The sequence below is a fragment of the Drosophila yakuba genome, chromosome 2L (assembly GCF_016746365.2).
Source record: "Drosophila yakuba strain Tai18E2 chromosome 2L, Prin_Dyak_Tai18E2_2.1, whole genome shotgun sequence".
Lineage (NCBI taxonomy): Eukaryota > Metazoa > Arthropoda > Insecta > Diptera > Drosophilidae > Drosophila > Drosophila yakuba.
The window spans coordinates 10,357,504-10,384,423 of NC_052527.2; the positions used below are offsets into that span (position 1 = coordinate 10,357,504).

At 46.9% G+C, this 26,920-nt stretch overlaps 4 protein-coding genes across 4 annotated transcripts; 3 read left to right on the top strand and 1 right to left on the bottom strand.

Annotated features, from left to right (window-relative positions):
- Positions 1-33: 33 nt before the first annotated feature.
- LOC6527435 (ubiquitin conjugation factor E4 B) lies at positions 34-5,952 on the top strand. The gene is made up of 9 exons (XM_002088491.4): positions 34-399; positions 1,015-1,338; positions 1,598-3,010; positions 3,075-3,646; positions 3,781-4,177; positions 4,240-4,352; positions 4,660-4,984; positions 5,043-5,385; positions 5,446-5,952. The coding sequence occupies exons 2-9, from the start codon at positions 1,120-1,122 to the stop codon at positions 5,712-5,714; spliced, it is 3,651 nt and encodes a 1,216-aa protein (XP_002088527.1). The 5' UTR covers positions 34-399; positions 1,015-1,119; the 3' UTR covers positions 5,715-5,952.
- A 208-nt stretch (positions 5,953-6,160) lies between these two features.
- On the bottom strand, positions 6,161-14,928 carry LOC6527433 (serine/threonine-protein kinase Tor). Its single transcript, XM_039371591.1, has 7 exons — positions 14,401-14,928; positions 14,125-14,345; positions 13,396-13,962; positions 12,276-13,009; positions 10,279-12,220; positions 7,659-10,214; positions 6,161-7,585 (listed from the first exon to the last, which is right to left on the bottom strand). The coding sequence occupies exons 1-7, from the start codon at positions 14,624-14,626 to the stop codon at positions 6,419-6,421; spliced, it is 7,413 nt and encodes a 2,470-aa protein (XP_039227525.1). The 5' UTR covers positions 14,627-14,928; the 3' UTR covers positions 6,161-6,418.
- Positions 14,929-15,296: 368 nt separating this feature from the next.
- LOC6527432 (V-type proton ATPase catalytic subunit A) lies at positions 15,297-18,806 on the top strand. The gene is made up of 5 exons (XM_002088488.4): positions 15,297-15,421; positions 15,753-15,884; positions 16,219-16,916; positions 17,012-17,989; positions 18,048-18,806. The coding sequence occupies exons 2-5, from the start codon at positions 15,809-15,811 to the stop codon at positions 18,138-18,140; spliced, it is 1,845 nt and encodes a 614-aa protein (XP_002088524.1). The 5' UTR covers positions 15,297-15,421; positions 15,753-15,808; the 3' UTR covers positions 18,141-18,806.
- A 164-nt stretch (positions 18,807-18,970) lies between these two features.
- On the top strand, positions 18,971-25,943 carry LOC6527431 (protein YIPF5). Its single transcript, XM_002088487.3, has 6 exons — positions 18,971-19,152; positions 19,215-19,420; positions 19,922-19,956; positions 21,741-21,851; positions 22,036-22,220; positions 25,429-25,943. Exons 1-6 carry the CDS (start codon positions 19,058-19,060, stop codon positions 25,589-25,591), a joined length of 795 nt encoding a protein of 264 aa, XP_002088523.1. The 5' UTR covers positions 18,971-19,057; the 3' UTR covers positions 25,592-25,943.
- Positions 25,944-26,920: the final 977 nt, after the last annotated feature.

Sequence of the window (26,920 nt, forward strand, 5' to 3'; positions counted from 1 at the left end):
GTGTGACCACGCTGCGGCCAGTGTGACCGTCGGCCAGCAGACCAAACTGAAACTCAGTTCGACGACGGACGCGAAACCAAAAATTAAAAGTAATTCGATTGGAGGTTGCTCTGTTAAGAAGGCTGTGAGATTTGCTGAGCACATCGCCTGGCCAGAGAAGCAGTAGTGTCAATATCCGGATCGCAATCGGGCGATCCCAATAGATATAGCCAGCCGAGGGCCGATAACCAATCCCCTCGAAAGTCGCGGAACAAAAGAGAAATTTTTTGCGTGGTCACCAGACGTGGAATTGATCGGGTGAATTGCTAAACCAGACAGAATTCCGTAAAATGCAATAGTTACGGGCTGGAGCACAAGCAATTCGTTTCGCAGCAGGTGAAAGTCGGTCCGTAGAGTCAGGTAAGTGCGCATATATGGCCCCGCAACCCCCGATTTTCCGCATTTCTCTCACCCTCACATCGGCCCGATGTCCGATTATATATCCCACGATATTGTGTACTTTATCCGCTTCCTCAAATGCGCAGATGAGCACCTACATATGGTGGCCATATCCCGCGCCGATCTGATCGGCTATCCCTAACCATTATATAAGGTTTCGCCATCCGATTCCGCATATGTTATGATATTGTTTACTGCACTTGTTTCGGGTGCAGTGCGCCCAGCTCTCGAGAAATCCCCTTCTAAAAATAGTTGCAGCCGTGCATTTTTTGTCAACCTCGGTCGATCTGCGGCCGATTTTGATTTTGCATGCTGCCTGCGTGCGGCAGGTCAGTTGTCCTGCCCCCCAGATATGCTGCACACCATCCGTCTAGTGCGTAGTTGAGCACAAAGAGAAACGGCCAATCCATCTGGTTTTGGCGATGCATCGCGATGGCGGCATTGTCTTCTCGTGAACTTGACGTTGACCGCTGGACTTTGTTTTAATTTTCTTACTGTTTGTTATTTTATTTATTTGTGGACTGCGCGTGCTTTTGTTTGGTTCATTAACCCACATCATCGCCTATTTTCTTGCAGGAGAAGAAGCGGCGGAAAAACTACGCCACAAACAAACAAAAACAGAGAGAGGCGAAAACAGATTTGGTCGCACAACTGCGCATTGTTTCCCAGCAGATCCGAAAAATGCCGGAAGAAGAGCCGCCACAAAAGCCCATGGAGGAGGAGGAGGATGATGATCAGGAGCAGGACCAGGACCAGGACCACGAACAGGAGCAGGATCTGCAGCCCCAGAGGGCGCAGAGCGAGGTGCCCAGTCAGCAACAGCCCGAGGAGCACAATCCCGAAGAGCAGCCACCACAGCCGGCGGAAGCTGTTGTGGTCACCGAATTGTCCGCCGAGGAGGCAAGTATCTTAATGAAGCAAAAAAAGAATATATACATATGATACTGTTTGTATCACACTGCTATTGCGAATGAAAATATTACTCTACCTCCAAAAATGCTTTAAAAAACAAAAAAAAAAGAAAATTTATCACTGATTTTTGGAAATTCCATTTTGTTAATACCTAAAGGTATATTTAGAGTTACAAACGCTGCAACGCATATATGTATTTTAATTGGTTACAACTAAATTTTTAAACTTACCTCTTGGATTCTTTTAGATGCGCGCCCGTCGTCTTCGGACTTTGGCCGCCCGAAGTGGCATCCAGAGTGTCCTGGCGCCCCTGACTCCCAGTCCGGAGAAGGAACCACGGAAGCCGACCAATGTCTCTGGCGAGTCTCGACTGGTACGCGAAGCCACGCCCAGCGACAAGGATGTGTCACTGCCCACCCCGGCGCCCACCTGGTCGGTACTGAGCGGAAAACCGGACATGGATGTGGAGATGAAGTCGGTGGCCTCGACACCAGTGCAAGATGTGGATATGACGCCAGCGCTCAGCCTGCCAACCACCGAGGCCACCAAGAGGAGTGTGCTGCAGAGTTGCACGATATCCGCTGGAAATGCTGAGTTGTCCATCGAAACAGTAGGCAGTCCAAACAAAAGTGCAGAGGAGCAGAACGAACAGCTTCTCTCCCGCCTGCTGAATGCAACGTGGAATGAGTACGGTAGCGGGTCCATCATTTGTGCCCAGAGTGCCAGCTTCCTGGAACAGCAGCCCCACCGCAGATTCGACTTTGAGTGCATTGTGTCCAATGTGCTAATGGAGGCTGCATTAAAGATCTACAACGATGAGCTAAACGAAGGAGAGGGCGTTTCCGTGAAAGCGGACGATAAGGAGTTCTCCTCGGCCAAGAAAATAAAATCAGATGATACGGAAGTACAGGAAATCCTTGCCAACGCGGTAGCCACCGGAGGACCAACAGCCACCGAGGAAACCGCTGCTGCTGGCGCTTCTGGACCAGTTGAAGCGACTAGTGCCGAGGCAGCCGGTACTTGCGTAGCTCCATCTGTGCTTAGCATCGTGACCACCACCAAGCACCACGTACTGCTTTATTTAATCCGGTGCTACCAGAACTATCAGACAGAGTGCTCCCGAAAGACGCCCCTAACCCAGCCTGCTCTGCAGCTGGCCTTTGAACAGGTGATGCGAATGACCGTTCTGGTGCTCACCGATCGCATTTACCAGAATCTCAACGGCCACATGGATCAGTCTGCTCTGTTGGAGCTGATGTACACGGACAAGGTGAGCGAGTCTTTCCTCATCGACTTGATAGCTCACACACACCAGGATCGCGACGCATTCGACACAATTTTCAGTCAGGTGCTTCGTGGCCTCTTCGCCGGAATGCAGCGCAATATCTGCACTTCCAAGATCAGTGTGCAGCAAATCGAGTGGCTGGCCAAACTGGTGGTCATCAAGGTGGGCAATGTGCGGCCCATCGCAGATCTCGTGTCCAGGCAGCCCAACTTCCTGCCACCCCTCTGCACAAAGATCTCCGGTCGTGAAATAGTAAAATGCAGCTTTCTGGGACCCTTTCTCTCCGTGTCGCTTTTCGCAGAGGAGAACGTCAAGTTTGCAGAATTTACCACTAAGAACAAGCTCGAAGATGCTGCCAGCTCTCGTTTGCGATGGGTGAGTAATTAATGTACTAGTTTGATTTCGTAGAAGTACTGATTGAAATCATGTTACCTTCTAGGAGCTGCACTCTATGCGGACTCACATGCACGTAGTGTTCCATTCGCTGTGCGTAAATGCTAGCAGTCGTCCCAAGACGCTAGAATACATCGGCAATATTCTTCGCCACAACGACCGTCGTGTGCAGTTCGCCAGCGACGAGAAGCTACTGGCCAGGGACGGCTTTGTGATTAACCTGATGAGCGTGCTGCAGCAGCTGTCGGTTAAGATCAAGTTGGACCGCATTGAGCCAAACTTCCACTACTACAAGAACTCCCTCGTTAATATCGAGCAGGACACCAAGATTAGGTACAGCGAGGAGGAGTACCGCAGCTTTTTGGCCCGCGATTTTAGCCAGCCCGTGGAGAACACAAACTTCCAGACGCAGTGTTGGTTCCTCACCCTACAGGCCCATCATCTGGGCTACCTGCCTGCCATCCAGCGCTACCGCCAGAAGGTGCGCGCCATTAAAGAGCTTCAAAAACTTATCGACGAACTGGACCGTACCAAGCCCCATTGGGTGAACTCCCGCTACGCCAACCGTAATAATCAGTTTAAGGAACGCTGGGAAAAGCAGCTGCGAAAGCTAAATCGGTAGGTTTTTTGAAAATCATTGTATACTTTTATTTATTTAAGGTTATTGTACTCACGCATTTTGCGTTATGAGTCACTTCCACCTAAGTATGGCATTTCGTTGGATCTTATTTCGAATCCCTGCCAAATTTCAGATCAAAAACCTGCTGCGAGATCACCCTTTTGGATCCGGCCCTGCTCCAGCGCTGCACGGAATTCTACTCTACTGTCTGCGAGTTTATGCTGTACCAGTTCGAGGGACGCCCGATCGAGGGACCCTTCATCTCCAAGCTGCCCGTGCAGCAGCTGGTACCAACGGATGCATTTTCCGCACTGCCCGAGTGGTACATCGACGACATCGCCGAGTTCATCCTGTTCACTATGCAGCATGCCAACGTGGACATCCGTCAGGGCATCGACCACTCAATCATCACCTGGTTGCTGACCTGCGTCTGTGCCTCGCACCTCATCAAGAATCCATACGTGACTGCCAAGCTGGTTGAGGTGATGTTTGTGTTCTCCTTGAAGCCAGCCAACTCGGTTAACACGGCGGTAGGTTCCGGTTGCAATCGCTTAATGACACTTCTAAAGCTTTGTTTGTGTGCTCCAAACAGATGTGGAATCATGAGTTGGCCCAAAACGCCCTGGTCAGCGCACTGATGAGGTTCTATGTGGACGTAGAGACAACGGGCCAAAGCACTGAGTTTTACGATAAGTTTACCATAAGGTGAGCGAGCATGCCAATGAACCCAACCGAGCAACCGAGCTACCTTTACAATTTAGAATGAGTCATAATGTCGTCAACGAATTCTCATATTGGTGACCTATTCTGGAAAATTCTAAAAATTATTTGGGGTGTAGATATTAATACAGTAAATGAGAGCTAATTGCTTTTAATGATTTATCTTCGCAATACGAATATGCTTATATGCATATATCTCATACTGACACCCATTAATGCACAGCACTCTCCCAATTTGTTTAATGACCGATTTACAAACAAATATAATTAATCAAATATTATCCCTGTGCAGATACCATATTAGCCATCTGTTCAAATCCATGTGGGAGAATCCCATCCATCGGCAGGCCGTCATTTGTGAATCGCGAGTGGGAAATCAGTTCGTGAAGTTTGTCAATATGCTGATGAACGACACCACCTTTTTGCTGGACGAGTGCTTGGAGAACCTGAAGCGCATCCACCAGACCCAGCAGCTGCTATCGGATAAGGCTAATCTCACCAAGATGAGCGCGGAGCAGCAACAGAGCCGACTCACTCAGCTGGCGACGGACGAGCGCCAGTGCCGCTCCTACTTGACCTTGGCTCGCGAGACAGTCGATCTGTTTCACTATCTGACAGTGAGTGGGGATAGAAAATGCCAATGCTACATAAATGTAATACTGTTATCAATTTTAGAGCGACATTAAGGAGCCGTTCATGCGCGCCGAGCTTGTAGATCGGCTTAGCTCCATGCTAAACTTCAATCTGAAGCAACTAGCCGGGCCCAAGTGCAACGACCTGAAGGTCAAGAACCCGGCCAAATACGGCTGGGAGCCACGCAGTCTGTTGGCCCAGATCTTCGACATATATCTCCACCTGGACTGTGATAGATTCGCTGAGGCCCTGGCTGCCGACGAGCGCTCTTTCGACGTTCAAATCTGCAATGAGGCAGCATCGAGGATTAAGCGACTGTCCCTCCGATCGGCGGTTGAAGTAGAGCGATTCAAGGCGCTCACACAGAGAGCCCACGAAATCTACGGTAAGAACGATGAGAAACAACGAAAGAAAAAATAATACAACTCAAATGTTTCCTTTACAGTTACCAATCAACAGACTGAAGATGAATGCGCCGACGCACCCGATGAGTTCAAGGATCCGCTGATGGACACTCTCATGTCGGACCCAGTGGTGCTTCCCTCCGGCACGGTGATGGACCGGGCGATTATCACCCGCCACCTGCTCAACAGCTGCACCGACCCGTTCAACCGACAGCCCCTCACCGAGGACATGCTGGTGCCCAACATTGAGCTGAAGCAGCGCATCGACGCCTGGCGCAAGGAGCAGCGCGGCAAGCGGAACAACAGCTAAGCCTCGTTCCCATGCCCCTTCAACCGATACTGCTATACTTAGGACTAGTTTAATGTGCAGTTTTAGTGTCTACCTATCGTCTACATATAAATATAAATATTCTTTGTGCAGGATTTAGTTTATTTGTGGCGCCCCCGATTTTTGGCTGGCCTGCAATTATCAGTTATCAGTAATCGCCGCTCCCGATAGGAGTCTTAATAATTTAGATGTTTTGAAAAATATTGAAAATTTTTGCAAATGTTTCGTTGTTTTTCTATTTGGTTGCGAAAGTACGACGCAATATCGAATTGTTCGTTTGCCCTTAACGTTGTGCGGGCTTGGTGATTTGAAAAATTGAATTTATTTGCAATTGGATTTCCAAATAAAAAATAATGAATACCACAAATGGTTCGATTGATTTGCGGTTGTTCAGATGGTAAACCAATATATCAAACACTTTCAAAACGTTGATTGTTTCAAGGGTTTTAATGATTTATACAAAGTTGGAATCTATTTTCCAATCTGATTTACAAATAATAGATAATTAAGCGTATCACTAACATAAATTATAAAAATATTTTATACTTAATTCCTAGTTGCAGTCACCTCGGAATCCTCTCCAGAGATGGTTGCACCCAATTCAGTTAGTAGTAGTAATCGTAAGTTCGTAATCTCGCTCAGTCAATTGCCGGTTGTCGCACGGGATCTCCGCCGGATCTCTTGACCTACCAAAACGGACACCAGCCAATGTAGCACTGGCAGAGGTTCTCGTTGTTGGTCGCCTGCTGGATGAGCAGCTCCACTTGCTGCTGCTCGTTTACGCTCTTTTGCGTCTGGAAGTCGGTGCCAGTTAGCTTGCACTTGACCCGCTTGATTACCTGGCTGGCTTTGCTGTTCGTCTCGTCGGCCACGTTGTTGTGCAGGCCGCCCTGCTGCAGCGTGGGATCGTAGGGCTTCGACTTGGCCATGGGCAGGGAGTCCTCCACGGAGTTGCTGAGGCTGTCCTGCATTCCGGAACCCCCCCTTCCGCCTGGAGCACCCGCCCCAGCCACCGCATCGTTACCCTTCTTGTCCACATCCAACAGTCTCCAGTTGAGCAGCGGATCATAGACAAACGCCTCCAGCACCGCCATGAGGGAGTCCTTGTTGCGCCGGAGCACCAGCATTACGCTTTCGCAAGTGCGCCTGTAGGTACCCTCGATGCCAGTGACCTCCATCGCCTTGATTAGCATCCGGGTGAGACGGAAGGGTATCTTTTCGGGAAACTTTTCGCGCGTCATTGCCACCTCGAAGCAGTCGCCAAAATCTATGTGCAGTATCTTGCCGCTCATGCGATCCAGCATAAGATTCGATGGATGGCGATCGCCCAGACCCAGGATGTATCCAACCATAGACATGACTGCCAATGAGCGGGTGTAGTTGTTTCTTCGCTCAAACCATAATTCGGAGGACGGGGACTTCAGCCACAGCAACTTGGCCAAGTCGTCGCCTTGCGTCTGACCCAACGCATGCTCGAACACTTCAACCTTCTGCATCAGCGTGAGGTGATCATAGTCTGGCGCAAAATTGAGCATTGTGCGATGCTCCTGATTAAGTGGCACCTTCTTCTTGTCGCGGTAGTCGCGGATAAGCGTGTGCAGGGTGTCACAATGTGGCACCCAACCAATAAGGCCCGAGTTGGTACTGAGCGGGATAACAGCATACCGCTGGATAGCCAGGTTACGTCGGAACGTGTCCGGGTCATCCAATAGCAATGTATTCACCAAGGAAAATAGCTGCATCACGCGTTCGTCCTGACGAAGATCCTCGTGTCCCTTTAGAAGGTACATATAGTCCTTGCCGTTGGAGCCACGAATGCACAGTTTTCGTGGGCGCTGCTTGGATGTAATCACCTGAAAAGTAAGGATAGAAACTTAAATTAACACCCACAAGCTTACGAAATTTCAAAGAAAATGTCCTCCTTACCTGAAGGTTTGTTTTAATGATACTAATCCGGATGAGCTCTTGGCCAGGATTGTAGGACCCGGGTACGGCCAGCTCGAGATCTTTGCACGTCATCAGTTTGGGCGAGACATACGGCAGCTCTAGCGAGGTAAGCTGTGGCAGCTGGCGCGAGATCTTTTGGAAGACGTGATAGTAGATGTCCCAGGCTCGATCTAGATCCATCACCACCGCCGATGTCTTGTACCGCTGCGACCACTCGTAGGCTTCCGTCAGCTCGCGTCCATAGGCCTGCGAGAAGGATGTCTCCTTGAGCGTTTGCGGTCCCCTCTCGAGCATAGCATGCAGTGGCTCCAAAATCTCAAACATGCCCTTAACGTTACGATCTCCAAAGTAAAGTCGCGACGCTTCCTCCAAACCCTCGTGCCACTGTTCGTGCCACAGGATCGCCACACGGATGAGCTCCTCACTGCACATGACCGCCTGCTCCACCAAAGTGGGCGAGTGTTTTCTCATCGAGTCGAGGATCTTAAATGCGGCATTCCTCCGCGCCAATGACGCCGACTTGGAAGCGACTGTTAGAGGATAGACCAAAGCTTGCGGGTGATTCTTTCCTATGTCCATAAGGAGCTGGTGGATCAGTTGACCCACCAACTGACGGTGGGTATCGATGCGGGCAATTAGCTGCGGGATAACCTGAAGCCAGGTGTTGATCTCGATCAGCTTCATTCCAGAGAGCAGCGCCTCGTACACCTCCGCATGGTTGCCATAGTCAAACCAAAGGGTTAAGAGACGTAGCGTATCCTGCAGCGAATTGCCCTTTATAAGGCTGATTGAACGGAAGAATCCCTGGACTGCCGGAACGGCGTATTGCTGTATGATCATTAGATCACTGTCGAGGCCCAAGCCCATTGTCATTCCCATACTGGCCCCCGGAGGCTGTTGTTTGTCCAGCGCCGATTTTTGGGCCTGCACAACCTTAAAGTTCATGTACGCCCACAGGTGCCAGGCCTTGTACCAGTTGGGATCGTAGCTAGTGGCCTTTTCGAAGCACTCGAGGGCGCCTGGTATGGCCTCCGGTCCGATGCTGTCCTGCAGCTTGTTCTGCCAGGTGGCCAAGCGCAGATAGCAGCGTGCCATGAGTCGCTGATCTTGCTGTTTCAGTGCTTCCGGAGGCAGGCAGCTTAGCTCCTGACTATAGGTGTTTACGAAGTGCCTCAACTGTTCGTAGGCATCTTGCAGCTGATTATTGGCAGCCATGTACTTGGTGTACGCATAAGTCACCTGGGGTTGATTGCACGGCAGTGGCTGGTGCGGATTCAGCTTGGGATCGGTGCCAAGTAGCATCACCAGAGTTTTATGAGACAAGTGGAGAGAACCGCTCTTTCTGCACAAACTAGCGTACTTCAGCCAGGTGTGTATGTCGTCGTGCGGTTTTACCACCAGCGAGTGCACCTGTATGATTCTTCGCCAGTCCTCTACCAGTCGCTGCCCTCCCTGAAGACGCTTCCACCACATGGTCTTTAGGGGCTCTCGCCTCTCTGGGATCAGCTTGTACTGGATGACCTCCTCCAGCTCCGCCAGCATTTGTACGCATACCATGGCGCCGTAGGCTCTTTCATAGGACTCGCCCGCCATCGATGTGAGCTCCGTGTCCAGGAGGTCTCTCGTTTCGTCAATAAGGCGCTGTGCGGTCTCAAAGTCGTCATGATGCACCGCGAGCACAGCTCGATAGTAGCTTCCATCTTGGGTATCCTCTGGTATACACCTCACGTACTCCCGCATCGCTTCCCAGTCCTGCAGACCCCACGCAGCTACCGCAGCCAAGGGTCCTGCTCTTGATTTGGCCTCCGTACCGAAGGTTTCCCACTCGTGCTTCGTCACGTTGCTCAGCTCCGACCAATCTCCGAGGGCCTCCAAGCAGCGCATGTGACCGAGGCGGGCCTCCAAGTCCGAGGAATCCGTCTTTAGATTCCTTTCATAGTGTTCCAGCGCCTGATCCCAGTTGTGAAGCTTTTCATACCATCTTCCTTGAACATTTAGTTCGTTGGCTGCATTCCGATAGGTTGTAAGCAGACCTTCCGCTGCTTCTCTTTGCTGCAGCTTGTTGTTGATTAGAATCAAGGACTCGAAAACTTGGGAGTCCTCCCGCAGCAGAAACTCCTCCTCCTTGTAACGCAATGCTTTGGCATAGGCTCTGCAAGCCATCGCTCGAGTACCCAATAGCTTAGTCTCTATTGGTATTGGATCGCGGTCACAATGCTCCATGAACTCAGCAAGGTTGAGGATTGTCTGAGTGATTTCCGGCATGTCGGTAACTTGCAGGGCTTGAATCAGCGACTGAGTAAGCTCGTTCTTCAGATCTGGCGAAAGTTCCGTCCAACAGGAGATAAATGCGGCATTGAAAAGATCTCGCAACAGCGTATCGTACTCTTGGGCCAACGAACGACAGGCTCTTAGTGCGTGCGAGGGCGATTCCTTTAGCAGGCCAATGGACAACCTCTTTAGCCACTCCACCCAGTCATCTTTGGACACCCGACGCGTCACCTGCCACGCCGTTCGTAGTTCGTTTGTGGTAACCTACAAGGAAATAAACAGTTTCAGAGCTTGAACGAAACTATAACATAAACTATCATCAACGAACCTGCAGATTTTTATTATTACTATTCCGGTCAGTCACAAATGGCTCGTTGTTTTTGAACTTGGCCGTGCGCAAATCTGACTCTCCGGCCCCAGAGGAATCCGCCAGTGTGCTGTTGGACTGAATCTTACTCAGTTGCTTCTCGTATTCGGGATCCGAAATGCGATGCTTGTTGAGAGTGCGCTGGACCATTGGCACGAACACCAGGTACTTCTTGCCCAGTTGCTTTACCAGTGAGCGGAGGGTAATCATGGCTTGGTCCCGAAGCTCTGGTTCAGTGTCCAGCACTCGAACCAACGGATGTATGATGCGCGAGGAGAAGTCGGTGAAGTCCAGCTGGCAGGCAAGATTGTTGATCGTTTCCAGGGCAACCATTGACACCTGCTGTGGTACATACGGAGAATCGAAGAGTTTCACAATTGGAGGCACAATCAGCGGCAGATAGTACCCCAAGGTGCTGCCAAACTTTTGGAGTGCTTGGAGCAGCCTCCTGGTGACCATTCTATCCTTGGAGTTATCGTGCTGCAACACTCGTAGAATTTGTGGGATCAGCTCCGCCAAATAATCCCTAAACTCGCAGCCCAAAGCCACGGCGATCTGTTCAATCAAATTGATTAAAGTGTTTTGCAGTGGCGTGTTAATTGTCCAAAACTCTTTGATCAACTTGAAAATATCTCCCATGTAGCTAATGATGTGCAGCTTCACAAAAGCGACCAAAATGGCCAGCTGCTGGAAGAGGAACTCCCTTAGATTGTTATCCGCAGTGCGTACGTTGTCCAGCAAATTTGGAAGCACTTGGGCCAAGTACGGCACACATTTGATGCCCAGGCTTTGAAAGATAAATGTCACCGCCTGCACCACACTGGTGTGGCGAGTACTTAGCGTGGGATCGCGTAGGATCCTCATCAAGGCAGCTATGGCCACAGCGGGATAATACTCATCCAACGCGTTACCCATATTAACCAGCAGCTCAGCGGTGGATATGTCCTGACTTTCATCTACCTTGCCATCGGAGTATGCTATTAAAACATTATCCTTTTGGCTATCAATCAAGCCTTTGTTCATTTTGTGCTTGTAGGGATCCATGGCTCCCAAAAGGCCCAGCACTCGGATTGTTTCCCTTCGTATGGAACGACGTTGCTCCGTTTTAAGGAAATTAATCAAAATGTCTATGAGCACGGGGTACTTGTGATATGGGCTAACCACCCTGCCCGTTGCACTGATTAACTGTCCCAAGGTCCACAGAGCCACGCCTCGCTTATCCGGACTGCCAGCGTCCCCAAGCATTTCGAGTAAAATAGATAGAAGCTCGTCTGCCCACAGTTCCATTTCATCGGAGCCTCCATTTACCTCTGCTAGATCACCAATGGTGCGCAGCACATTCAAAATAACTCCTGGATTAGATTCCGGCTCATGCAACTTGGGCACTAAGGCCTTAAGGATCGGATTCATGTACGAGGATATTAGCCTGGGCGTACTTATCACCAGATGGTCAAGCATCTTGGCGCTCTGCTCCTTGTTTCGACTCATTCCCGAGTACTTCAGATCCGTGATTAACTCAATCATGGTGGTTCTTAATTTGGGCATCACATAAGCCGGGTTCATGGACGACAGTCTTCCAATGGTAACCATTGCCAGTTCGCGGATCTCGAAGATTTCGTCATGCAGCGTAATAAATAATGAATTTAGAGACTCTGGCTGAGCAAGCTTCGCATCAAAGGTCTCGTCCAGCGAACGTAAAATACGTATTCGCACATTGCAGTCCATATCAGTAATTGCCACTATTAGCAGGCGCTCAATGACGTGGGAAACGGTGTCGCTGAGAGTCTTGGAGTTCTCCATACTTTCAGAGGATTGCACTGCCAGTTTGAGGAGTCGTGTGCAGGTTTGCACTGCTTCCAGACGAATCTCCTGCTGCTCGTGTACAATGAAGAAGTCGGCACATCTGAAAATAAGTTCATACCTTGTAATGTGACTAAAATGTAAAAAATATGGCTTACCGTTGCACGAAGTCCAGCATGTTTTGCTCTTCAAAGTTGAAGGTACCCAGTGTTTTGAGTGCCAGCACTGTGGTGGCACCGTCAGCATTCTGCATCAGCGAGCCATCAATGGCGATGGATGGCATAGCAGTGTATGGTACAACAGTCGCCTTGTTCATCAGTACTTGGGACAGGATTCCGATCAATCCTTCTGTAATGGCCGACTTAAGTTGCGGCACATTCTCGGAGAGTTCTCTTAGGCACACAGTCAGAGCTGGCGAAAGACCCGTATAGAACATCTGCTCAAGGATATCCTTAACATCGTCGGCTATCTCCGACTTAACGGCATGCGCAAGAAGCGTAATGCAGGCAAATACCGCCGGATCCACTGGTACCTTTCGTTTGCTGGTCAAATCCTTTGCCGGCAAAGCGACCTTCACGCTGGTCATTATACTGGATAGATGAACTTCGATCGCACTCTGCACTGCCACAGCCATGTAACCAATAGTAATGTAGGCCACCGTGCGATCCTTCTCCTTGCCCCGCAGGATCTGCATTAAATGCGACACGCATGTCTGCAGGTATTTTTCCACAAAAACAGCGCGGTTAAAAGCAGCCAATCGGGGCAGTATTTGAAGGAGTGCCTGCTGAACATACGGGGACTTGGAAGTTCGCTGCTCCAAAACATTATCGCAAATGGTGGTGTAGTGCTCCTGGAGGATCTCCTGAGCATAGGCGGACTCCAGAACGTTGTGCTGTGGAATGTCGATATTATGAGTTATTTGCGTTTTAAAGTTGCTAAATACATATATCTAAATAGTTTGTATTTTAAATTGACCAAAAATATTCAAGATTTTTTTTTAAATTAAAAAAATCAAAAAATTTACTTTTCACTATTAGCACGGTTGTCTAAATGATTTGCCGCCCACAAATATTTGTGCTAAGCTATCACACTCTACCGCTAAATTTGAATACTTCGACATTTTACACGATTTTTAAACTATAATTAGGTCAGCTGATTTCTTCCCGTCAGGCATCTGTTGGTTTTTAGATACATGTAAAGCACTACGTAAACCAATAGGCAAATAAATGAAAATAACAAATACATTTGTGTGTGGAGGTAATGGATCGTTAGACTCACGCTCGCGAACTTGGCCACTCCTTTGTGATGCTCTCCCTCGCCCAAATGTGTTTGGGTGCTGCCGAGCTTGTCAATGAAGGGCACCTTTAGCCGCGGCACTAGAGTGTTCAGATGGGAACCCATACCCGACGAACTGCTGGCCTCCAGGAACTTGTTGTGTTGGGTTTTGGGAAACAGCGTCTTCAGCGACGAGTAGCGCTGCTCCCATGTGGCATTGGCACAGCGAAAGAGCTCGTTGAAGACGATGAGGCCACCGTGAATGCGATCGTCTCGGGTCACGCCCTTCTGATCCTTGCCAGCGGCCAGGTCTGCATTGAAGCTCCCATTAGCCTCGTCAAAGCAGATTCTGTACCACTGTGGTTCACTGGACTGTTTGGTGCTTTCTCGCTGCGCGGTTACAATTAAAGCCGCCCTCAAAGCCTCGCCAGCAGACTCTCGTATGGCAGGTTTGGGATCGAAGATGGCGTTAAAGATAACCTCAAAGAAGGTCAGGATGTGCTGGTAGAAGTATGTCGGCAAGGCGATCGCCAGCTCACGGAGGATAAAGACGGCTGCATGGCGGCGGTACTGAAAAACACACATTTTAAAACACCATTAACATTTTGGTTCCAAAATATTAATACTAATATATTATAATGATAACTAGTTTTATTATTATATTACAATATTTTGAGTAATGTTCTTCAAGATTAAAACGGACTTCAAATTAATATTCTTCTTGTAATTCACCTCTTGTCTCTCGCCTCTGAGCACCTCAAAAGCCTTCTTAATATCGAAGTCGAATGAGTCGGCTCCCTTGGACGTGGGCATGTTGGCCAATTTGACCAGGGAGCGGGCGGCAATCTCCATGACGGACACATCGTTGATCAGAAGAAGATCGCGCAGGCGGTTGAGATAGGGCGAAATTCCCTTCCTGGCAGTTAGACTGCCTTCGCAGTTAATCAGGCACTCTGAAAGGAAAGACGTTAGATCCTCTAAAGAACTACCGGCGATCCAGAAACTCACTCATGGCCAGGGCACCACCCTTCTTCTCGTTGATGTCCGTCGCATTCACCATCGTGAAGATGTGGTGGTCGAACTCGTCGAAGAATTGCGCCAGCTCCTCCTGGGACATCTCGCGCAGTTCTGTCTTAACATAGAAGACTAGATCCTGGGTGGCCTTGTTCTGAACATTTCGGTTGCGGGACTTAAGCCCGTTGACGAACTGCTGCACCACCGACGTCGTCGACATGGCTGGGCCGGGTTTATTCACGTTTAAAGGCGATTTTCACTTGCATTTGGGAGGGGAAAGGGTGGAGCAGGTGCATCTGCCTGCTGTCTCCGGACTTTGGAGGTTATCTTTTCGGTTGCCCCGGGGCGCTACACGCACTGTTCCTGTGGTCACTCGATGGGATCTCATGTGCCGGCACCGGTGCCGAACGATCTCACTCTGATGCAGGTCGTTTGCTACCTTTAATTCCGGATTTCTTCGGTTTTTACGGAAATTTATTGCAGCCGCTGCCGATTAGTGATGTAAAACAGACTTCGATGAATTGACAATCGATGTTTTCTTTCCGATATGTCTTAATGCTTATGTCGATATCAAAGATATGCCCTCATTAACTTTAGATACTATATAGATAATATAAACTTCAAAAAATAAATAAAAAGAAAATGTTTATAAATTTAATACCGTTATAAAAGAAGTGCTGAATTATAAGAAAAAAAAGAAAATTGCTTCAAGTTATTTTAAGGCAACAAAAATTATGAATGAACAAGTTACATTGAAGTCTTTAAAAAACTATACATAAATGCCAACTACATATTAACTAAGTACATTTAGTACCAACAGGTACTTTTTTATTTTAAAGCAGATTGTGTTAGTGGAATCCGCCTATTAATTCATTGTGACGTGCGTGCGTGCAAGTGAGTTCGTCGTGAGCTCATCTCTATCGACAACCAGGACCCCTCGCCGATAACCGATAGATCAATACTAGAGTGAAATCAAAAAAGCAAGAGAATTTTCATAAGAGCTGGTGAAACAAATGTGAGCTAATTTAATTTTAGAGCAGCTAAAAAAATAGTTTTTACGCATCAAAACAATTGCTACACTATCCCCAAAGTGTGTAATAAAAAAGAAGTGGGGAAATTGCTATTGAGATGCGTAAAAGGTGGAAATTTCAGCTGGCCGTTAGTGGCATGTGTGAAAATTGTATTGGAAAATCGATGCTGGGCTGCGGGGGTGTGAAGCTTTTCACTGGGGGCTGCTGCCGCACATCAGCGCCACCTATGATTTTCCTCACGGAAAACTCTTCCGTTCGGGGGCATGGAAAATGCGTGTTTTTGTTTATAAGAAAAAACGGTTACTTTTCCCACAGCCAACGAACGATTTGACCGTTACCGAAGCAGAAGAAGAAGAGCAGTAACCGCGACCATGTCCAACTTGAGGAAATTCAAAGACGAGGAGCGCGAGTCAGAGTATGGCCGTGTCTACGCGGTATCCGGACCAGGTAAGCGACGTCACCAGCGTCCTTCATGCGCTGACCCCCAAGACCTGGCTAATCTCTATATTTCCTGCGTTTCTTTCTCTTGTTCTTGAATTTACACTCCTACATCCTTCTCCTTCATTCATTCTTCTTCATTATCATGCTTCTTGTTATTATCCATCGTCCTGATTTCTTGTTCCTCCTTCTCCTGTTCCGCATAAACCTCCTGTTCGTCTTCATTGCCCTCACTATGATCTCTTTTTTGTTCCTTCCACTTCGTCTGCTAATTCTTTGCTCCTGTTTCTCCTCCTCCAACTTTGCCCCTTCTTCTCCTCCTTCAACTGACCCCACAACTCAGTGGTCACCGCGGAGGCCATGTCTGGATCCGCTATGTACGAGCTGGTGCGCGTGGGCTACTACGAGCTGGTGGGAGAGATCATCCGTCTGGAGGGCGACATGGCCACCATCCAGGTGTACGAGGAGACCTCAGGCGTAACCGTGGGTGACCCTGTTCTGCGTACTGGAAAGCCCCTGTCCGTGGAACTGGGACCCGGTATCATGGGCAGCATCTTTGACGGCATCCAACGTCCTTTGAGGGACATCGGCGTGATGACCAACTCCATCTATATACCCAAAGGTGTAAACACAACTGCTTTGTCGCGCTCGGAGATGTGGGAATTTAATCCGCTGAATGTGCGGGTGGGATCCCACATCACCGGAGGAGATCTGTATGGAGTGGTCCACGAGAACACGCTGGTGAAGCAGCGCATGATAGTAGCACCCAGGGCTAAGGGAACCGTTCGATACATTGCCCCCGCGGGCAACTACAACCTGGAGGACATCGTCCTGGAGACGGAGTTCGACGGCGAAATAACCAAGCACACCATGTTGCAAGTCTGGCCGGTGCGGCAGCCACGTCCCGTCACAGAGAAGCTGCCAGCCAACCATCCGCTTTTCACGGGCCAACGCGTGCTCGACTCGCTCTTCCCCTGCGTCCAGGGCGGCACCACTGCCATCCCCGGAGCCTTTGGATGCGGCAAGACAGTCATTTCGCAGGCAAGTTACAAATTATTCATTTAATCCACAGCTTACATATTTTTAAAAACCAATCCCTTCTAAATGATCTAATCTAATATTTCTACCATCCGCAGGCTCTATCCAAGTACTCCAACTCTGATGTTATCATCTACGTCGGTTGTGGCGAGCGTGGTAACGAAATGTCTGAGGTACTTCGTGACTTCCCCGAACTGACCTGCGAGATCGATGGTGTCACCGAATCCATCATGAAGCGTACTGCCCTGGTAGCCAACACCTCCAACATGCCTGTGGCAGCTCGAGAGGCCTCCATCTACACTGGTATAACTCTGTCCGAGTACTTCCGTGATATGGGCTACAACGTAGCCATGATGGCCGATTCCACTTCCCGTTGGGCCGAAGCTCTTCGTGAGATTTCGGGTCGTCTGGCTGAGATGCCTGCCGATTCCGGCTATCCGGCTTATCTGGGTGCTCGTCTGGCCACATTCTACGAACGTGCTGGACGCGTCAAGTGCTTGGGTAACCCTGAGCGCGAGGGATCCGTGTCCATTGTCGGAGCTGTGTCTCCTCCTGGTGGTGACTTCTCCGATCCCGTGACATCCGCCACTCTGGGTATCGTACAGGTGTTCTGGGGTCTCGACAAGAAACTGGCCCAACGCAAGCACTTCCCCTCGATCAACTGGCTCATCTCCTACTCGAAGTACATGCGTGCTTTGGATGAATACTATGACAAGAACTACCCCGAATTCGTGCCACTCCGCACCAAGGTTAAGGAGATCCTGCAGGAGGAGGAGGATCTGTCTGAGATCGTGCAGCTGGTGGGCAAGGCATCGCTGGCCGAGACCGACAAGGTGACCCTGGAAGTGGCCAAGCTGCTGAAGGACGACTTTCTGCAACAGAACTCCTACTCACCATACGATCGCGTTTGTCCCTTCTACAAGACTGTGGGCATGCTGAGAAACATCATGGCCTTCTATGAGACCGCCCGGCATGCCGTTGAGTCAACAGCCCAGTCGGACAACAAAATTACATGGAACACCATCAGGGAATCGATGGGCGGCATTATGTATCAGCTGTCGTCGATGAAGTTTAAGGTGAGTTGGTTTATTTGTTCGCCTGGCTATCATAGATATTAACAATGCACTCTTCCAGGACCCTGTGAAAGATGGCGAGCAAAAGATCAAGGCGGACTACGATCAGCTGTACGAGGATCTGCAGCAGGCCTTCCGAAATCTGGAGGACTAAGCGAGGAGGGCCAAAAACAAGTACGGGCTTTCCTAGAAAGAGGAATGGAAAAAGAAGCAAACCAAACGAAATAAGAAACCAAAGCTAGGTTATTTTTCGAATTCCCCATTCAATCTAGTCATATTTACATAATGCATAATAAGATATTTGAATCCAAGTTTACTTATAAGTTTAACAACAGTTTGGCCCGCTTCAGGTCTAGTCAGGTCAGAATCGAATCATCAGAAGATACGCAAAACAAAAAACAACACGATGACAGCGAGTTAGGAAAGACGAACAATAATTAGTCGGTAGCGCAAATGGAACGCAGTTAAACCAGCCATATACATAAATACCATACATATACGACACATATGTATAATTATCTATGTTGATATATAAATATAATTCACAGCTATGTATTGTTAGTAAATTTTCATATAGTTATCGATTGTGTTCGTTACCCTATTATGTGAAACTAAACCAACTAAACGAGTCTAAAGGGCGTTTGAAACTTTACGAAATTACAAAATATTATATTCCTACATATTATAGACCTTTAAAGAACGCAATAACAACGTAGCCCCAAAAGCATGTACCTCTACTACCAAAGGATAGCTATTTCAGTAACTTGTGTGTGTTGCAAATGGAGCTATGGAAATAAAATGTATTATGAATGTTACAAAATAATCTGGTTTTAATCTAATTATTTTTATTAAGAAATGTGGCGCAATATTTTGAATACAAAAACTCGACTGGCGATAAATTATCGATGATGCTGCATTCAGATAGCATTGATATCAGCCGTCGACATTTTAAGCGATAGGTAAAGTCGCAAATAATCGGTTACATTTAGCTGTTTGCCATCTCTAGTTGACGTGTTGTTAAATTAAATATCAGTTTGTAAATATATGAATTGCGCTTAAATTAAAGTAATTATGTCTCAGTTCGGCGGACCCAATGACTTTTACGGCTCCGCGCCCTCGGGCGATGCCAGCTACAACTTCGATATGCCTGAATTTGGCCAGGAACTGTGAGTACCTTCCCGGAATTCCACTTTACACCATTCACAATTGTTGCTCCACTTGCTTGCAGGAATTTCCAAACCTTCGACAACACACAGGCTTCAGTGCCGCCCAACTATGATGCGGCCTATGCCCAGCCCGCAAGCCAAGGATTGGGTGGGTTCTACGATCCCACGGCGTACACCGACACGAGTTACGGACAGGACAAGAGTGGGAAGTCAGCTGCCCCCGGAGGAGCCGGCAACGAGTTCGACGACGAGCCTCCACTTCTGGAAGGTGAGATTGGCTTCCCAATGGGCACACATAGCCGATATGTATTTATGAACTTTAGCCTATTAGAATTCCGTAGCTACTTAATGTATTAGTCACTTGCTTAAAGAATTTAAGCCCAACTATTAATAATATATACATCTCTGCGGTTATTATAACTTGTACAGATTTTCGGATTTTATGATTTCGATCGATATGATATCGTTTTAAAATTGAAATTTAAAATTAATATTTATAGTAGAACTAAGAAGTGTTTTTGTCTTTGTGCAACTACTTCATTCAAGATTCTAATCGTATTTGGTTTGCTTTCAACTCGCGAAAACATTTTAGTTTTGTTTACAAAATGAAAATGATCAATATACCGCACAGATATTTATTTTCATCAGGTTACAAGTATACTGATATATGTACATATATTGAAATCGTTGAGTAAAATAAGTTTTCACATTTTAGACAGCATATTTTATCGCATAATAAATTTCCCCTTTCTTTTCCTTTCTGTTGCAGAGCTGGGCATCAATCCGAATCACATCTTCCAAAAGGTAAGTAAGGAAAGCAGAACAAAGGAGGCTCCGCCGCTGCTATTCGTAATTTGCGTACTCCACCTTTGGAGCTGACTGGTGGTGAAGGATAACGTCCCTTCTTCCGTAGCCCGCTGCTCTTGAACGCATTTCTAAATGGAGATCTCGAGAGGGGCCAGGCAAATTGCATATTTTATGCGGCCGATTCCACCGACACACGCCACAAAGGAGCTACGAGTTTTGAGTTGCCCACTTTGTTTGCCCAGACAATTACTCCACCCGCCGCGTAATTCCTCCTTTGCCTTTACGCATTTTCCCCGGACCCTGTTCCGGTTGTGGCCCAGTGCCTTTTTCTAATTTGTGCAACGCAACGGGTGGCTTTCCTTCTGGGCGGCCACTTTAGGCCGCGCAATTCTGGCGTGGCCAACTCCGTTTTAATTGAAATTTAAATGTTTTTGCATTTCGCTTTTGTATTTATTGCAAGCATCTCCTCATGGCGCAATAATTCTATTGTTTTTCGCTTCTATGCCATTTTTTTATGCATTTTATATTGTGCGCCATGTTGTCGTTGCACTTGCGGGTTTGTGTCGTTAATGAAGACATATTTTTTCATTGCACTCGCCACCGGTCTGGCCGTAGTTGTTTTTAAATAAATAAAGCAACTTTTGTGTTTTTAATTAAAGTTTTTCTCGCTTACTTTTTACCCCCTCGCTTTCGCTGCCGTTTGCTGTGTAACTTTCTGCATTTTTGTCCATTTTGTAAAAAATTTGCGTGCGCCTGATTCTCATTTCTTTCGCTCCGGCACGGAATTTATTACGCTTGTGTTAATTGAAAAATGAAAATGTTAATGTTAATGAGTCCGTGTGCCATCATAAAACTGAAATGAAATGAAATGCTAATTAAATTGTTCATCAGCTAGCTGGGGGAATTATGGTTAGATTTGTGTGTGTGACTCTGGTCCTGTTTGTTAAAGTAATGGAACGGAATGTTGGCAAATGGCAAAGTCAACAGAGGTATTTTCAAGGCTTTTATGTACTCACGGGAAAAATCCGCATAAAAAAAAACTAACAAACACTAAGCTGTATTACAAAATGTATAGTATGCATAACGAATTCGTTCTATTTCCATTCAATATGATTATTGCACTTACAACCAACTCCAATTTGATCCTGTTTTGGCTATCGAAAAAGTGCCATAGAAAACTAATTTGCAACCACAATCAATGTACGGGTTGCATTTTTCCACTTCAAACTCTTTTCCGTCTCAATTAATGTTGGTAGCCCCACAAAGAGACACTCGGAATTTCATCGACAATTTTCAGTGGGTCCTTGTCGGCTATAATATCAAATTTCATAGCCCTTGTCCCTGGCCCACATTCGCATGCATCAAATGCGTTGACAGCTTTTGGCCGAGTTTCCAAGCTCCGGCTCACTTGGTAGCTGGCTGGCTGGCTGGCTGGTCAGCAATATCATTTATCATCAATTTCCATTTTTCAAATTTCTCTGCCACTGCACACGCTGCAAAAACAAGGCGCAAAACCAAAACGCATAGAGAACAAATGTTTGGAAAACGGGAGTTGGGCTTCATTTTATGACCGCTGTGCGAACAAATGAATTGTGTTGTGTAGTTTCCAGTGTCCAAAGTCCCGTGTTCCGAATTCCGTGTCCTGCCGCCAGCTCCATGAGTGATGATGGCCTGTTGCCGGACGGACTTCGGTCGACCCAACCCCTATTCCTGTCGTTGTGTAATCCTTCACTTGCTCTAATTTTAATCGTATTACTCTCGCGCTCCCTATTCCATTTTAGACGCTCGCCGTGCTGAATCCGCTGCGCAGCACCGACCAGCAAATCCTCCAGGACACGGACATGGCGGGTCCACTGGTGTTTTGCCTCACACTTGGCGGCTTCCTGCTGCTGGTAAGTTTTACAGATAACTTTAAATGTGTCCGAAATTAATTGCAATTAATGTTTTAAGTGAGGGTTATCGTTTTAATGTCTATATTGTGCCTACATTTCATCACTGATTCTATTTATACTTATATTTCCTATAAAATACATTAAAAAGCAATCTTTAAGCTAACCAAATCCTCTCTTTTCACAGAGCGGTAAGGTGACGTTCTCGTACATCTACGGCATCGGAGTGATGGGCTGCATCTTCTTCTACTGCCTGCTGTCCCTGATGGTCAGCCGGTCGCAGGTTACCTTCGGAGCAGTGGCCTCCGTGCTGGGCTATTGTCTGCTGCCCATGGTGGTGCTGTCGGGCATCAACATTTTAATCACCATTCAGTAAGTAATTGTTGACACAAGTCGCTGGCTTTTCATCTGGCCTCCATTCATTTCGCTGGGCAGTGAAGCAACAACCATTCATGCCATCAGTCGCTGTGCTTTATATTTATGTTTTTAATTGAAAAGTTGCCAATGCATTGGCGTCGAATCCTCATTGTTTGTGGCCTGTAATTACAAACTTTTGCCTAAGCTCGTCCAGCTGCGACTGCAGCACGTTTTCGATCCGCTCCAACCGCTGAAATTTGTTCTATTGATGCTTTGACTCCGGCTGCTGCTCCTCGCCCATTCAAGTTGATCACTTCTGGCTGTTATTACTATTGTTATTGCGGGCGTTGTTTTTCGATTGTTTGATTTGAGTCTGCAGTTCTGTTTGATATGGTCATGTAACTGCAATGAAATGGTTGCCCTTGCAACGACGAAAATCTTCCAGTGGGGGGCTGTAGTCGCTGTAGTTTTTGGCGCAAATGAAATGAGAATATTTTATTTAATTTGCTAGTTCTATTGTTGTCATACAACGATATATTCAATGCTGAATTTGCATCTATTACTATGTATGATGGAAGCCGGATTCTTAATTTCTCGTATGTAACTACTATTCCTCCACGGCCAGCGTTTAATTTTTCTTTATCTGCGCATCCTTTGGGCTTGATTTCCCCTTGGCTCTTTTCGCACAATTTAGGTTTTTAATTTTGTTGCAGTTTTGGGCCAGCGATGCATACACACGGATGCGAATAAAAAGCGAGTAGCCAACTTAATTTGCGCTTTTAGTGCACTCCAGGGCCACAACTGCCAAACTACAGACTACGGACTACGGACTACGGACTGCGGACCGAGGACCGTGGACGGAGGACGGAGGACTACCAACTACGGACAAAACGGACGGAGAGGCTTGGACTTCATTGAAGCCAAGGCAAGACAGGCAAAAAGCGGAGCCGAATAACGCCAACTATGCGCCGTTTAATTTTCGCGCTGAGAACGTTTGGAGTGGGCGGTTTTGGTGGTGGAAACGCTGCTGCCCAGCGGTCCAGTGTCCATCTGTCTAACGTTCCATGTCCTGTTTTGCCACCCGTTGAGTTTCGTTCACGTAGTTTCCTTTTCAAATATGTGTCCAGCACTTGCTCGTCCAGGCTTTCTGCCCACTTTTCCCTGCCGTTTTCCGCCCCAACCCCGTTGCCCGCACCTCACTTTTCCCCGCCTTTCTTGTCCGGCATTTTTTGTGTTCTTATTTCCGTTTTTGTTTTTTTTACTGACTCCACTCACTCGCCACGCTTTTTATGATGGCCATGCGAGGAGCAACACGCAAATGCTGCGTGAGTTTTTAGCGCTTTCTCTGCTGGTGGATGCACCTCCTCCTGCCCAGCAGCCACCACCCCGTCGGCACGTCATAATTTCAGAGCAGCGCGGGGAAACTAAGTGCTGTGCTGGGTGGGCATGGGTGGTCATGGGTGGAAATGAGCGTGTGTGTGGAAAACAACTATTGCCCGAGCTTACTCGACACCAAGCGCGTTTTGTTTGCCCCATCCTGCCATCCAATCCACACCACCGATTTCCCACCCACAACACAACCCTATCACCAAACTGTCCAACCCAACCAACCGCCCAGTGCAATTGCCATTTTGGTTGCCTGTTTGCCTGCATTTTTTATTTGTTGGCTTTAAGCGCTTGCACTTTTGTGGGTGGTGGTATGTGTGTTAGTGTTAGTGTGTGTGTGTGTGTGCCAGCTTTGATGTTCATATAGTCCTGCGAGTCCTGCGAGTGCCGGCCAAGTTTACAGTAAATATTTTTGCGATTCCCCGCTGTCCATTTCCCTTTTGCTCCCTTTTTTAGACAGACTTTTTAATTGAGTTTGTTTGGTGATGCAAAAGTGCGCAAAAATTACACAGACAGTCGAGTTATCCGGCCCTACATAGTATTGTTTTGATTGGTTTTTAGGCTAGTGCCGGACCATTTAAGCTGCCCAGTTTGGGGCCAAAAAATCACTTGGCACCAGCACTGCTGGACACTGTGACCAGCAGGCAACAACACAGTTCTGGGCAAGATTGCAGGGACCATGAAAAAACGGGTGCCCGTTTGAGTGGCTGAAAACGGAGGGCGTTGGAGGTGGAGGTGAAGGTGGAGGTGACAGCGGAGGAGAGCAGCCGAGCCGCCGAGACCACAGAAAGGCAATCCATTAAACGGGTGCGTGTAGCTGAAAATTGGAACTCTGGAATATGGGGATTTATGTTTTGGTTTTCTAAATTGATTTCTTTGTCGGATTTTATGGGTTTACAGAACGAGATTCTGGGATCACAACTTTTTCTCCGCTTTTCAAGTGTTTAATCTTATATCTCACTCAAGTATACATAACTTTGATATTGTTTCCTTTTTTTGGTTTGTTGATCGTAAGATATTGGGATTCGAGATGTTTGCCTAACATTCTGAGTTCAAAGTAAATAAGTAATTGCTTTGGAAGGATAATGTGTAAAATATTTCTTCAAACCGGTAAAACCAAAGTAATTATTCGGATGCTATCTCAAAGCTCGCCTTTAATCTTTCGCCGACTTGTGCGTTAGGGAATAAAGGTAACATTTTCCGTATATCGCTTTGAAATCAATTTTTCATTTTCCGCTGGGCTTTCCCCGTGTGTGGGCGTTGTGTGTGTGTGTTGGTTATGTGTGCGCTTTGTAGTTGGACTGTGTTTGCACATCCTTTTGCCGGCACATCGCCTGCTGTCTTTGTTTGCCCTGCCCATTCATTCGCACACACGCTCAGACTTACCCACACCCACATGCACACTCATCCTTTTTTATGAACACTCGGCCGAATAGAGTGTATCCCAAGTCGATAAACTGAGAAAAAATGCGTCAAAAGCAATCATTATTTCAATTATCTGGGGTTTACAAAATAACATTTTATCTGATCGCGATTGAAGGCCTATCTAAAGTTAAATAAAGGATCTAAATTATATTTAACGTATATTGCTTAACTACATCATATCGCAAGTATTAGTAATTAAGATCAATTTCAGATTCAAATTGAAGGTAAATACATTTCCTGTTCTTAGATGTCGATCACATTAATCTATGCCTTAAAATCGGAGGTTAAGAGCGTTAGGATTAGGATTTTCTTACTCTGTAGGGCTGGTGCTTCATGCATATGCATTGTTTATTGATTTCACCGACGTCTATATCTATCTGGACTGAGTTGGTATCTCGTTTCACTCTTGCAGAGGCACACTCGGCCTAATTGTGAGCGGCATCTCCATATTCTGGTGCGCCATATCGGCCTCGAAACTGTTCGCCACCGCCTACTCCATGGACCATCAACAGCTGCTGATTGCCTATCCGTGTGCGGTGCTCTATGGAGGATTTGCGTTGATTACCATTTACTAGGTCTACGAGATCCCTGCTGCTATTCCACAACCAGCACCACCACCACGCCCTCTGTTGTTGTGTTTGCCTGGTTTTAATTGTCCTGCAAACACACACTCTTGCAGCACAATAAATACACACACATACACACACACACACACACAGAGGCAGATGTCAGGAGGAGAAGCAACAAGAGAAGCCAACCCACACCACATACGGATATGTATATTTATAAGGAAATAAGCGCCGATTGCGAATTTGTTTTCCATATTCTTCTTTTTCGCTGGCCAAGCTCCACGTTTACTCAATACTTTTGTTGTCAGCCGATGTAATAAATTTGATTGCGAATAAAAAAATGGTTAACAAATTGAAATTGGTTTTTTGCCATGCACAATTGTAGTCGTGGTAAGCAGCATATTGAAATTTCGCGCTCTCGTTTCCGTTTCCGTCGCACTGAACACTTTTTGGGGCATGCAAAATTAACGCGACTCAGGCAATATGCCCCCCTTTTTTTTCGGAATACTCTTCGTGTTCACCCTATATTTGTGCAATTATTGTTTTTTGTTTTAAGAACTCTGGCATTGCGTTGTGGGTATTTATACGGGTATTATGCCACGAATCGCCAGGCGAAAACTCACCTGGTTGGTTAATCGATTGCATGAGCTTTGGAAAACATGCGAAACCAGATGGGGTAAGTGAATTAATATAAATATTTATGTTTAAGTATAATCAAAATGAAGATTGAAAAACAGTAATCTTCGTGTTTTGTATTTTTCAACAAAAATTACACATCTCTTTATTACCAAATGTTTCAGATTAAAGAACGAAATATTTTAAGAAGCTTTTATAACTTTTCACATGTACTGTTGCATTTGAATTAAATATATATACGATAACATTCATTTCCTGTTTGGCAATCGGCTTTGTTCACATTCATGAATCGATGCAAGAAATGTTTACATATTTCGGTGAATCACTCGGGTATATCCTCTTTGCACTTTTCTGCAATTTCCAGCACGTTTACCTTGCCGAACTGAACCTAGAATGAAAATTGAATTTTCCACCTCCGATTGTTGAAATTTATGAAGGCTTCTGCCTTCCGCTCGTTCGTTGCACTTTGCGGCACTAATCGACATCCAGTGTTCAAAGCTTTGCAGGTTTTTTGAATCCATTCAGTTGTGAATTCGTTGGCCTAATTGAAATTTCAAGTGCAGCAGATGCAGGCCAAATATAAATAAATATTCGATTTATTCTTGTAAAAGTAATACAAATTATTCACTAAATTCCTGACCGCGTGCGGAGTGTTAATTTAATTTGATAATGATTGAAAAAACAAATCAGCATAAAAAA

Bases quoted from the DNA above. Each gene is read 5' to 3' on its own strand.
- LOC6527431 (XM_002088487.3), top strand. From the start codon at position 19,058: ATGTCTCAGTTCGGCGGACCCAATGACTTTTACGGCTCCGCGCCCTCG. The intron at 19,153-19,214 runs GTGAGTACCTTC...ACTTGCTTGCAG, and splicing joins CCTGAATTTGGCCAGGAACT to GAATTTCCAAACCTTCGACA. The intron at 19,421-19,921 runs GTGAGATTGGCT...TTTCTGTTGCAG, and splicing joins CGAGCCTCCACTTCTGGAAG to AGCTGGGCATCAATCCGAAT.
- LOC6527432 (XM_002088488.4), top strand. From the start codon at position 15,809: ATGTCCAACTTGAGGAAATTCAAAGACGAGGAGCGCGAGTCAGAGTAT. The intron at 15,885-16,218 runs GTAAGCGACGTC...CCCACAACTCAG, and splicing joins CTACGCGGTATCCGGACCAG to TGGTCACCGCGGAGGCCATG. The intron at 16,917-17,011 runs GCAAGTTACAAA...TACCATCCGCAG, and splicing joins GCAAGACAGTCATTTCGCAG to GCTCTATCCAAGTACTCCAA.
- LOC6527435 (XM_002088491.4), top strand. From the start codon at position 1,120: ATGCCGGAAGAAGAGCCGCCACAAAAGCCCATGGAGGAGGAGGAGGAT. The intron at 4,353-4,659 runs GTGAGCGAGCAT...ATCCCTGTGCAG, and splicing joins TACGATAAGTTTACCATAAG to ATACCATATTAGCCATCTGT. The intron at 5,386-5,445 runs GTAAGAACGATG...TTTCCTTTACAG, and splicing joins GAGAGCCCACGAAATCTACG to TTACCAATCAACAGACTGAA.
- LOC6527433 (XM_039371591.1), bottom strand. From the start codon at position 14,626: ATGTCGACGACGTCGGTGGTGCAGCAGTTCGTCAACGGGCTTAAGTCC. The intron at 13,963-14,124 runs GTGAATTACAAG...TGTGTTTTTCAG, and splicing joins TCAGAGGCGAGAGACAAGAG to TACCGCCGCCATGCAGCCGT. The intron at 12,221-12,275 runs GTAAGCCATATT...ACTTATTTTCAG, and splicing joins ATGCTGGACTTCGTGCAACG to ATGTGCCGACTTCTTCATTG.